Source organism: Ciona intestinalis, chromosome 4, assembly GCF_000224145.3.
Source record: "Ciona intestinalis chromosome 4, KH, whole genome shotgun sequence".
Taxonomy (NCBI): Eukaryota; Metazoa; Chordata; class Ascidiacea; order Phlebobranchia; family Cionidae; genus Ciona; species Ciona intestinalis.
In genome coordinates this window covers 4,008,621-4,021,665 of record NC_020169.2, presented here as the reverse complement: position 1 = coordinate 4,021,665, position 13,045 = coordinate 4,008,621, and the positions used below count along the sequence as shown (strand labels likewise).

Genomic DNA, 13,045 nt, shown 5'->3' with positions numbered 1-13,045 from the left:
GGTTTAACAAGAAATTGGGATTCCTCTATGCCTATGGCCTACAAAATGCCAGGAAACTCTCTGTATTGGTAATTTCGGCTCCCTGTTATTTAGCAAGTGCTTTTTATCCAAATATGGTAGCCTAGGTTCTGTCGCAATATCGCAGTACCGTGCGGATGCGGTATACCACTGCTGTGGTGTTTGGTATACCTTTTTATTTTACCGTTTTTAAGCGAAAGTTTAATAGTCAAATTGCTTGACCTTTTATAGGTAAGTTGTACATTTGAAAAGGTACAACTATGTAACATAAGGCTGCAACAAATGTAAAAATATGGCACAACTGGCAACCAATTGCCCTGTTGGCTTGAAACACAGCCTGTGACACGTTGTGCTGGAATAGGACAAACCATTATCGCGCGGGTGCTGTTATCCGGCTCTATCTTCTATTGAAATACATGCGAAAAACCCCACGAATTCCCGAATGGTTGCGTCGTTCAAAAAAGACTACGTCGCGGCTACAAACCGCCCAGCACGCGGCGGGAAAGAAAAAGGCTGGTAACGCCATTCAAACCTTTATTGATTTTCTTTGTGTGTGTGCGCAGTCCGCGGCGTACGTCGTTAATAAACACTCTACAAGTGTGTGTGTAATAGCGCGCGTGACTGCTGGAACAACAGCGCTTTTGGCCCGTTTTATCTTTGCGCGGAAACTCTTGTTAGATATAGGAAAGAAACTAAGCTCTTTCTCTTCTTGTAATTTAACTAACGAACGTGCTACCGTTAAAGCGTTGTTATTAACTTCACCATCAAAGTAAAAGGGTCTGTATTTCTATTGCAATAGTGCTCGTATTAATCAGAAATAGTTGTAGGTTTAAATACTAAATATTTACTTTTTACATTTTTTTCAGGTGCATATTTAGTAGCACTGTTTTCATATAGATCGCGCAAATCTATTCAGCTGAGAAGTCCGTGCTATTTCCTGCAATTCTTCGTTTAATGTTGTTTACTAATGTATTACGCGATGGTATATGAAGTTCCCACTCCGAAGTTCGACGTGATCTGGCACGGTGTCGTACGTTGACTCGTTTGGCAGGTTGTAAACTGCTCGGATATCGGTTAGTCAGACGGTAACAGCAAGTGTTAATGGCTATGAACTGTCGTATTTAAGTATTGAGTTAGATTTGTGAAGCATTTGGATTATATAAGCCTGTGCTGTATGAACTCGAAACTCTACGTGCACTATCGTGTTATTTGCTCTCTGTTTGGTAAGATCGTAAAATTTACTTTATCCTCAATGCCTGTGTGCTTGTAGGCTTAGTTTTTGGTTTTCTGTATGGCTATTTGTGCTATGTTATGTAGGCATATTGTTTTCAAAGTATTTCAAAACTTTGTATTGATTTAACCAAGTTAAGTTCAGACTATACAATATCCTATGCTTTGCAACGGTATAAACAAGCCATATATGGCATAGGCATACTATACCATAAAGTTAAATAAGAGGTTTCGATTTATTGTTTGAGAATGTGTAAAGATTTAAGTCAATTATATTTGTTTGTATTCTTATAGTTTATAGGTTGTGTGTTTTGCTTTTTCAAAATAATATAGTGTTTTTTACACCTCATATGTCGATTTAGACCTACTGGAAGCCCATATTACTATTTATAAGAACATAGTAAGTAATAATTTGTGATATTGAAATAGTAATTGAGATCCCATGACCTTATTGTAGAGTAACAACATATTTGCTTTTGTTCTAATAAATAAATGTAGGTTTGGGCAGCTGGAATGTGTGTCTGAATCTATAATGCAAAGTGGTAGATAATTTTTCTTTAGTCCTAGAATTTGCCGTAGACTGCTGTCGTTGTTGTTTTGTCAGTGCTTTTTACATGTTTGTGAGAGGTCTTGGATTACTCTATAATGGTATGCTATCTTCTGATATATAAAAAGGTTTTGTTTGTCCAGTATTCAATTGAACTATGGGCCTGGATAGGATGTTGGGTTTGTATAATGAGTTATTCAATACTAGGTTTTGTGTCTGTTGTCCCATAAAGATCTATGGTCCATGTAGGACTATGGACAGAAGAAATAAACAGAGAAAGAGCTGAAAATGTTTTAAAACATGGTGTATGCTTGAGAGGCAAAAGGATAAAAGAGAAACAAGAGGGGAATTTAAGCTGAGCGCCCCGTCGTCGAAATGGTTCTGACCGTCTGTCATTATTCTCGTGTTGATTGTAAAAAGAAATTGTATGGGCGTGCACGCGACACCCCATGTGTTTAAATGGTCCTGCCCAACGCTTCAGGCGCAAAAGAGGTCATGCTAGTATTGTGCGCGCATGTGAGTCCGTTCGGTCGTGCGTGTGTGTGCGCGCGACAGCGGATGCTGTGTGCTGTGACTGGGTGTGCTTTATGAACCTTAACATTCGGAATTATAAGTACCTAGTATGTGAACTTCCTTTTCTATCCCCACCCACCAAATAAAAGCTGCAACATTTTCACTTTGTTTATTTTTAACACAAAACCGTTTTAAGCCACATAAACATCCCCAATAATGGCCAATGTGACATAACAAAACACATCATCCTAATCTGCTTCAGTCAGGCAGGGTGTGGTGATGTCACATTATTGTTTTTACTCTCAACTTCTTGGGAGACTCTATGATAGGTTCCGCTCATGCATTTGATTTAGCACCTTTACATTAATCCCTCTATTTCAGATCACATTAGTGCAATTATACTGAACTGGTCTGTACTTAAATGGAATTATACACAGTGAAGAAACTGAAAAAATAACGGATTTGTCGCTTTGGCAAGTAAGAATCATGAGTATTACGTCTGATGAGGTGAATTTTCTCGTTTATCGTTATCTACAGGAATCCGGTAAGTTTGTTTTAATTTTATCATGCTTTACTGATTGGCAAAGATAGGTGCCTGAGAAAGGTATGCATGCATGCCCTGGAATTGGTTATAATCCCCCATGTGAATGATCTGGATAAACATTAAGACAAGTTAATTAGGGATATTGCACCAATTATAGGTAATTGCATGGGTATATGGCCTAAAGAGCACCCTAGTTTTCTAAAAGATGTGTGCCTATGTGGACTTATATTTATAATTTGTATGCCATACCTGTATAAATCAATCTTTGTACTGCGGTCTTCCTATGCACACAAAATCTATTGTAAATGATCATGTCACAACCAGCCAATGATGTAATACCAACACAGTAACAGTAACCATGGTAACTTGGTTGCTGAATCACTGTGAACATGGTATTTAAGTTTATTTATAGCTAATTTTTATATAGTGATAATATAGTAGTGGGCCAACAGTGTTGGTTAGCCCAACACATGCCTAAATCTCCCATTTCCTGGCACCCCTAATGTTTAACTCATATATAATCCAACAACAATCTCAACCTACTATAACATTTATATTGTGTACTCTGTTTACCATTAAAAGATTGGAGAATTTAATCATTAAAAATCTAAGGTCATTACTTGAAAAAAGCAAGGGGTATTGTTGTTTTTCTACCCCAATGTTAAGTGCATTGAAAACCTTATAATATTAGATGGTGTTTATGTAATACATTGTTGTGGTCTGTATTGTTCTCATGCCTCATAGAAACCACAATTGCACCATGTGTGTGTGTGGTTTAACAATACTGCAGTCATCACAAAGCATCTAAAGAGTATAAGCCATGATTAAGCAGACCGTAGTACATTAGACTGTGCTCATGTATCAGCGCATAGCGGAAATGATGACATGAGAGACAGGATAACAAATTTTCCACGTGACTGATGTTGTTAGATGTTGACTGTCCGTCTAAACCCGTTGGAGCCTCTTCCATATAATACACCAATGGGAATTTTATTCTCAGTTTAGTTTTATGTACATTTAAATCTAGCATGTTTTGTTTCAATGTATTATGTATAGTTGCATTTTTTTGTTCTCCACAACAATGCTTTGTAATTTAAATGTTAGAATGTAAGAAATTAAATAAATTAATATCACAATACTACAATATTCATATAACCTTACCATACTACAGAGATACACTATATATTTTTATTGGAATCACAACACAAGATATCTATATGTTACCAATACCATACACTATAGACATATAGACATGCATTCTTGCAGTATATATATAATCTAATTATATTAGCCCTTTTAGTACTGTGCACTGAAATAAGAGAGCTGTGCTAATTGGTGTTAATCTTTTAATTAGGTTTCCAACACAGTGCGTTCATGTTTGGTCTCGAATCTCACATCAGTCAATCAAATATAAATGGGGCTCTTGTACCACCTGCTGCACTCATCTCTATTATTCAAAAGGGATTACAATATGTGGAAGCTGAGATTAGCATTAACCAAGTAAGTATTCACTGCATAGATATAAATATATTTATGCCTTGAATTTATATGTTGCAGCAGGAAGCAGGAACATCACCACTTTGCCATAAGCAATCTATGTCAAAGTCCAATATATATATTAGCCACTCTTGAATATTGTGTTGCCATATCATTACTTTCATTATGCATCAAGTCACATAATTATGGTGTCAAAAAGACATTATGAATTATGATGTCACTGTGGTCTAAAACTAAAGTTCCCTGACGTACTTTGCTGTAGGAGCTCACCCGTATATGTATATAGAATAATTGTATTTGCATTCCTTAATCTTAATGTAACTATCGGTTGTAAAGTTGTATGTTGTAAAATTTCCTAAGAAAATGCTTGTTGTGGGTTTTATTGCTGGCACTGCAACATTATTGTGGTTGTTTTATGCAGCAGTTTACATAGCACTGAAGTATGTAAGCAATAGTGTGATGTAAAATTTTCATTTCCTGATCTTCTGTTTTTTTTGATCAACAATACTTAATATGTCCCATGTGAACACAATCGTTTTACAAACATTGTTGTCACAACTTATTTATAGTACAGTGGGTAAAATGAAATAGGCTTACTATTCCTTCTAAGTCTGATATTTCCTAATTGTTTCTTAATCAATTGACAACACTGTTATAGAGTCCTTGTGATACAGTTATATAATTCTGTAAAAAAAATGTTTACTGCCAAATGGGAAGATGGAGAAAATAGATATCTCATTTCTATTTTATATATGACAACTTATATGTATTTATTTGTTAGGATGGAATGGTATATGAAGGAAGATTCACTGAAGGATTATCCCTGGTTGATGCTGTAATGCCGGATGTAGTTATTGCCAAGCAACAACAACTGCATGAGAAAATGTTAGCTGAGAAACTTAAAAAGGAAAAATTGGAGAAAGCTGAAGACGGCAATGCCGTGAACTCTGTATCAACCAATGACAGTTGTCAAACTGTAACAACTGTAACCGATACTACAGCAACGAACAATAATTCCGTCACATCGTCATACAACACGCCTACTGTTCCTACTTCCACCACTCCTACTGCTAATATTAAGCAGGAAAGCCCTCAAACAAATGGCCAACACAGTGTTCTAGGTAAGAAGTTGTTGTTTTTCTCGATAACTATAAGCCAGGATACGCAGCATGTGACTTCATATACTTCCCTTTGTTGTTGTTAGTCTGCTGTGTTGAGCTGTTCGTCGAACTGCACGTAATGAACTGGTTTGCACTTTTTGTGTACAACACCTAAAACAGATTTATTTGATTTGTGATTGCATAAAGTACATAACTCCCACTTCCTGTGTGTTCCCCCTAAAAGTAATCAGTAGATTTCCAGTATTGCCACAAAACAACCTATTATGTTGAACAAAGGGAGTATTAATACCAACACATTAAGATAACTGTTGTTATAGGTAAAGCTAAATTATAAAGCAGTTGGTAACTTTACACTTTCTAGTTGTGTGGTCAGTAGGTAATATGTCCTTATATGATTTCTTGTTGTTTAGTTAAATGAGTTGCTCACTTAGGGTTAGTATGTTCGTGTTATCTTATCTGTCTTGGTGTGTAGGTGTTAAGTATTTGCCTTATCTTGAGTCATGGTATGACTCTGTTAATTCGGTGCAAGCATAAGAACTGTTTAGTAACATGTTGTAAAAAATTGCCATTAGTTTTAATGCAGTGTAAATGATATAGAGACTTAAGATTGCTGTACATCGTAAATCACTCATTTGAAGTTTATTTGGTAGCCCTCTATGAGATTTGAGCCATTAATGTAACAAGCAAGAACCAAACCTGACATCTACAGTAATAAAGATTAAAGACATTAGCCTACGCACATGCCATTGCCTATAGTACATACTCTCTGCTTTTAAAAAATTACTTATTTATTAACTACTCTAAACTACATAAAATGGTCTACAGTTATAAAGACATAAAATATTCCAAATACAATATATATATATATGAATTTGTTTACATGTTTAATTAATGTTCTATAATCCCCATGTATTTATTACAGTTACGAATGCAACAAATGCGACTCCAAACGAGCAAAGTGAACCAATGGAGGTCGATTTAAATCATTCAGACATCACAGTTTCATTGAATAAATCAACAGTTTTAAGGGGCCATGATTCTGAAGTCTTTATTTGTGCCTGGAATCCCGTACAGGACCTACTAGCCTCAGGGTAATCTATTATTTTGTGATCACACTTAACTTATGATTACTCTTATGGCTGTAAGGTAATTACTGCGGTTTTAATTAGATGGTTGTTAAATTACATCTATTGTTTTTTAATGTACAAATTAGTTTAAATTACCTTAACTGCTTTTTGTGCAATGGTCATTTCTGAAAAGATGACTAATTTGTTATTGTAGGACCAAATTCAAAATAATCCTATTCTTGTAAGTTTCTATATAGTGCTTGTTTTATACTCAACTCAACCACAGTACAATGTCGCGGCCAAAGGCTGATTATATAGTCATATCAGGTTGTTATTGCCAAAATGCATAAATCTTGTATTGATTAACGTCAGTCCTTAATTCCTTTTAAAGCTAATTCCACCACTGTGCCAGTAGTATTTCATATTGTGGTGATGTATTTGTGGTTTCTAGTTTTTGTTAATACCTTTTTGTTTTTCTAACATGGTTATACATGATATGTATGCATAATACCACACAAGGGTTCTGTACTGTATACAAATTGACATGTAAGAGTAATAACCTGCTGATCAATACTGTGAATATCTTATATAAAGCGTAAAATTGGCACATCAATTTTTATAAATGTTAGGCCCCTATTTATGCCTCTTGCCCTTTAACTGGTTTGTTTACTTAACTTGTTATTTGCAGATCTGGCGACTCAACTGCCCGTATATGGAACATGAAAGAGGAAGTTGTTAATGCTAGTCCAAGTGCTGCTATATCGAGGCAACAGTTGGTTTTACGACATTGCATTAAAGATGGAAACCAAGAAGTTCCAAGTAATAAAGACGTTACCTCACTAGATTGGAATGTGAGTATGAACACTTTTCATCTGCCTACTTTATATTGTATGCAAACTGATTATAAAGAAGCGATATTCTGGTATTGATTTTCAATACATATCACATTGGTTTAAGCAACACCACACACACCCAGGTCCTTGAAATCCACTTTGCCGAGTTAAGAGCATTACAAAATCCTCAAACAGCCAATTTAACATGTACGTAGTGGAACTTTGCCCTATGGCAAAAATTTCTGATGTTTTATTTGCAGTAGTAAGTCTGCTTTATAATAATAAACCAAAATCTTATTTAACATGGGTTCTGCACATAAGGTAAATATTATTCTAATCTAATGAATAAAAAACAGAGATTTAAGTTGATAAATTCAATTAAGGAGTCAGTCCTATTCAATTGTTCTCTATTATTACAACATTGTTACTAATAAACCATGTTTTCCTTTACAGTGTGATGGAACATTATTAGCTACTGGATCTTATGATGGTTATGCAAGGTTATGGGCAACTAATGGTAAGTAAGCTTATCTCTTTTCATGCCTGGTTGAACTTTGAGTGGGCTAAAGTACTAGGAGTGTAAGAAGCCAGCCTTATTCCTAATCCATCATGATGTACTGCTTCACTGTCACAGTTTGTTTACAGTTCTGGCACAGTTAAATAAATCAAGCAACCATCCGGTCTTGTCTATTCAATTTCTTAAGAAAGTGTATTTCTCATATTTTAGTGCAGCTATTTTCCGCACTTAATCCAAGAATTTCTCGTTAAAGTTATTGATTGTTTTTAATTTACCTTTAAGGGCCAGGGTGGCTGTCAAAGTTTTCGATCTGTATTTATAAACTTAGTCTACATCAGATTTATAAATGCATTCCTTTCCTTAAAAAAGGTCGACTCGAAAATGTCCTGGGTCAACATAAGGGTCCAATTTTTGCTTTGAAATGGAACAAAAAAGGAAACTACATACTTAGTGCTGGTGTTGACAAGACAACTATAATATGGGACGCTACAACGGGCGAAGCAAAACAACAATTTCCGTTCCACCAAGGTAACATAAGCGGATATAGTAACCACGCACAACTGTAGGGGTCAGGATTTTCAATAAAATCCGGGGTGACATTGTCAAAATGCAGTCCTGCTCATAGTAGTCAAACATAGAAAACTTTATTGATTAATATGATTGAACACTATACTATAAATGGGGTACTAACACCTACAGTGTTGCCATTGTTTTAAAAGTTACATGTTGCAACCTTTGAAGTTGGTTCAAATATTTAAATATCAGCCCACAAATCCCTTTATTATAGGCTTACCATAGTTGTAATGGTGATGTTTGTATGTCAGTAAAAGACTTGTTTTTAGCATTTTAAAAAAGACTCAAATGGTTGAAATGGTGTGTTATTAAAACATTACATCATTATTATTACCTTGTGTCGTTATTTGTTTAAGTTTAATTCCTACAGCATTTAGCAAAAAAAAAACATCGGTAGATCAACAAACAAAAATAGTATTTGTACTAATGGATAAACATGGTTAAGCAATTATGTATGTAGTGTAAGTCTGTTGATACATTAGTGGTGATCAATCTTTTACTGAAACCGAAATTGTTAAATTTCACTGACATTTACTGTTCCATTACTTTTAGTGGTATTCTTAAGAATTTTCCCAAACATCGTAAAGAACAACTATTAACTTTATGCTCTTGTAAAATTACTCCCAATACCTATTGTGAAATTCTTGCTGTTTAAAATAAGATTTAGGTATTACAAATGATTTTATACTCCATCTCTGGCATAAATCTCATTCATAAAATACAAATTACAAAGTTTGATTTTTCATTTTATCCACTTCTTTGAATAATTTCAATTCTCTACTTCCCTCCACAGCCCCAGCATTAGATGTGGATTGGCAAAACAACACTTGCTTTGCGTCCTGTTCAACAGACATGAGCATCCATGTGTGTAGGCTTGGTCTGGATAGGCCAGTAAAAACATTTGATGGACATTCTGTAAGTTTCATTCATTTATTACTTTATAATAGAGAGTAAATGAATATATGTAAAAGGTGGAAAAGAATATCTGTAAAAATCGCCGACCACTGATATTTTAAATTCCCTTTTTAATAGCTTGTTTATATATTTTACAACATTAAATTATGAATGGAGTTACGTTTTACTATAAGTAGCTTATACGCGTAGAATAGACCTGGAATTTATAAATAGGTCTGAATAGCTTACTTTTCTATATACTGAAAGTAACAACAGGCTATTAATATTGTGATATGGTGGCGCAATTTACGAACTCTTTACTAATTAACTTCCGTTTATTGACACTCAAGTCAATTATTAACTTATGTTTGCTTTACACATTTCATTTATAGAATGAAGTCAACGCCATTAAATGGGATCCTTCGGGTACTTTACTTGCCTCGTGTTCAGATGACATGACTTTAAAGGTATTTTGACATTACAACACAAATTCTATTCTATGTGGGTGAGGTCCTACACAGTGGCATGCCATGGGACCTGAAATTGAGTTTACTTATTGCCCTAACACCCAGGGTGCTACAACCCATCAACTAAGTTGGAGTAATATCTATTATTGTCCCACCTAAGGACACATATGCTTATCAGTAATAATATCACTAACATAGTATGTCTCAAACCAAGTATACATTAGTTTGAATGAAAATGCATTGACAGCCACTGGGTTGGAGCAATTTCCGATAACAGTCTTGCCCAAGGACACACACACACACGATACACCTGTATTGGTATCAGTATCGAGCATTGAACCTTCAATTACAATGCAAGTGCCTAACCACTCAGCCACAACACAGACTATCCCCCATACTCACACAAGTTAACTCAACCATTAATTCTAGGTATGGTCAATGAACCAAGACAACTTCGTGCATGACTTGCGAGCGCACAGCAAGGAGATCTACACCATAAAATGGAGTCCTGCTGGTCCAGGCTCTAACAATCCAAACCAAAATTTAATGCTAGCAAGGTAAAGACTTGTTAATGTTTTTCTATCTATAAATGCAACTAAATGTATTTTTTACAACTAAATTAAACGTGATTAAATTCTCACTGTATGGTCAGAAGTGTTTTAGCAAAAAAAGTTGAAATGTTTTTTTTGGTTTGGACAAAATAATAAATGTTTGTAAAGAAATGTTAAGTAAAACNTAAAATAAATATACAGGTCTGTTTACCCGTTTACAAAATGTTTAGTTTGCCTTGTTTCTTCTCACGTACAATAAGTTATACTAAAAGATTTGATTTCGTTACCTTTGTATGAAGGCTGTTATTTGACCACAATAATGTTACGGTTGAAATAAATTCCTTTGTGTAACTTAACAACTCACACACACACACACGCAGTGCCTCATTTGATTCAACTGTGCGACTATGGGAGCTGGAGAAAGGTGCTTGTCTCCACACCTTAACCAAACACCATGAGCCTGTGTATTCAGTAGCTTTTAGCCCGGACGGCAGACTACTTGCGAGCGGTTCATTCGATAAATGCGTCCACATTTGGAGTACGCAGGTAATTTTCCAGGACCCGTAATGTTTTTAATGATTCATGCTCTGTTTTTGAGTGAACAGACAAATTTACTTTTAGTAACACTTCAAACTATAATGACAAATCTATTTGTCAAATTTGAGTTGTTTTTCACGGAAATCTGTTTTGAATAACACTCTTAAGTCACAGATAAACCTATTAAGTAATAAACCATTTAAGTGTCAACAAATAAAACAATGGCTCCGTTCTTTACATAAAAGCTCACCAACCTTAATTTTAAGGGGTCTTGTGAAGAGTTACACCTGAATTAGATTTTGTTACAAATTAAATCCAGACAGTTTTAATTTTTTTTTAATTAAGATAAAATCATTTTACATCTGTGGAGTATTATCAATCTTTCTATTTATAGCCGCGTTCTTTCACGGTTCTGTATTTTCCCAAAGAGTTGACCTTTTCCCAGTAATCCTGCCTATAAATATTGATGGCTGTAATGACTTACTTAACATCGTATTGATATTTATTTAGACGGGAAGGTTGGTCCATAGTTACGAGGGGACGGGTGGAATATTTGAAGTTTGTTGGAATTCAAGTGGAAACAAAGTTGGTGCAAGCGCATCAGATGGAACGGTAAGATTGTTTATCTTTATTTTTAAAAAGTGATCGCATTGAAAGCATAATATGACAATTGACAACTACCGAATAACATTGCGCAAAACAGTTTTTTTACCATTGAAAGCTTATACTACAACTACAAAATTAGCTCATATATAAAATATAATATGACAAATACAAAATAACATCACATACAACAAACTTTTACCATTGAAAGCTTATAATTTATGACAACTACTAAAACAGTGCATAAATAATATGACCAATACCATATAACATCACACATAACAAAAAGTTGTTGCTTTGGTCACGCATACACTTTGAAACTTTTAAAACTAAAAATTATTCTGACTTTTCAATGAAGCACATACACAGTATAGCATACAAAATCACTGGCAGTGGCAAAACATATCTTACAAAACAAGTTTATTTATAAATGAGTCTATGACACTGCAACCATTGAAGCATGTATTATTGAGGTAATTGGACCCTGGCGTGCCACGCTGTAGGACCTCATCCTTTTAAAATGTAATGTACTACAGTAATATATATAAAAAACACCACTAAGCCCAACACACATATTTCAATACATTTTTGTTGCAAAATGGTCTAATCAGCAATAAATCATATAATACAGACTTAATTATTTGTGTGCATGCAGGCAACTAAATCATAGGCACTATACTATATGTATGCATATACCCATTGCTCAAACTCTAAAAAAAAACTCTAAAGTTTTTTTTTTTCAATAAATTCTTGGTGTGTGGTCAAATTTTTTTAAATAAAAATGTTCCCAGTAAAACATTCTTTGTAAAAATCTTTCCTTGCACTAGACAAACAAGTTAAATTAAATTATTTTATAACCGCCTCCCATTGTGTGTGAATTGGGTGTTAAATTTAATAAAAGTTGATGAGGTTTTGTGGCCTATAACAGAACAATGGAATGAACGTAACACATTTAGAAAAATATTTTTGGGAGTTCAGGTTTTTGATAAAGTTAATAAGAATCAGAAATACTATGTTTAAGCTTAGACCAATGTTGACACCATGGCATTTGAAAATAGGAAATACCTATCTGATAAAGTGCATGTTATTTTGGTGGCGTTATTCTTATGTCGCCGTATAAGGAACACGAGGCTATAACTGCAGAGTTTCTGGAATGCATACGTCATCGTTTGCTTTTCAGGTCTGCGTGCTTGATCTTCGCAAGTGAGACGACGAAGTATGAGCTCCTTGGTGTCATCTAGCGGCTAAAAATCGCGGTCCAGATTTCGGTCAAAGCGGTGTACACGATGACGTAGCAACGAAGATTAATCGCGGCGTTCGCGACGAGGGGCGAACGGTTCGATTTAAGCGAGAAGGTTATTGTTGTGCAACGACACGACGCGTTATATATTCTATTTTTACTGCTTTCTTACGTCACAATTTATTTGTTGTGGTTTCGCCAATACAATTGAGCACCTACTTATGTTGTATTATTGCGTCATAATAGCGAAACGTGACTGGAAAAAACTAACCGTTTTGTTTAGGTTAAGATGT

At 34.9% G+C, this 13,045-nt stretch overlaps 1 protein-coding gene across 1 annotated transcript; it reads left to right on the top strand.

Annotated features, from left to right (window-relative positions):
• Positions 1-248: 248 nt before the first annotated feature.
• On the top strand, positions 249-12,971 carry LOC100187205 (F-box-like/WD repeat-containing protein TBL1XR1). The gene is made up of 14 exons (XM_018811760.2): positions 249-1,091; positions 2,690-2,852; positions 4,207-4,352; positions 5,131-5,470; positions 6,393-6,561; positions 7,226-7,388; positions 7,824-7,887; positions 8,257-8,415; positions 9,254-9,375; positions 9,747-9,821; positions 10,251-10,378; positions 10,753-10,918; positions 11,420-11,521; positions 12,693-12,971. Exons 2-14 carry the CDS (start codon positions 2,795-2,797, stop codon positions 12,717-12,719), a joined length of 1,719 nt encoding a protein of 572 aa, XP_018667305.1. The 5' UTR covers positions 249-1,091; positions 2,690-2,794; the 3' UTR covers positions 12,720-12,971.
• Positions 12,972-13,045: the final 74 nt, after the last annotated feature.

What these genes read in the sequence shown, in the direction of transcription:
- LOC100187205 (XM_018811760.2), top strand. Translation starts at nt 2,795, where the DNA reads ATGAGTATTACGTCTGATGAGGTGAATTTTCTCGTTTATCGTTATCTA. An exon ending in CAAAATTTAATGCTAGCAAG is followed by an intron (nt 10,379 to 10,752) that starts GTAAAGACTTGT and finishes ACACACACGCAG; the next exon opens with TGCCTCATTTGATTCAACTG. An exon ending in CAAGCGCATCAGATGGAACG is followed by an intron (nt 11,522 to 12,692) that starts GTAAGATTGTTT and finishes TTTGCTTTTCAG; the next exon opens with GTCTGCGTGCTTGATCTTCG.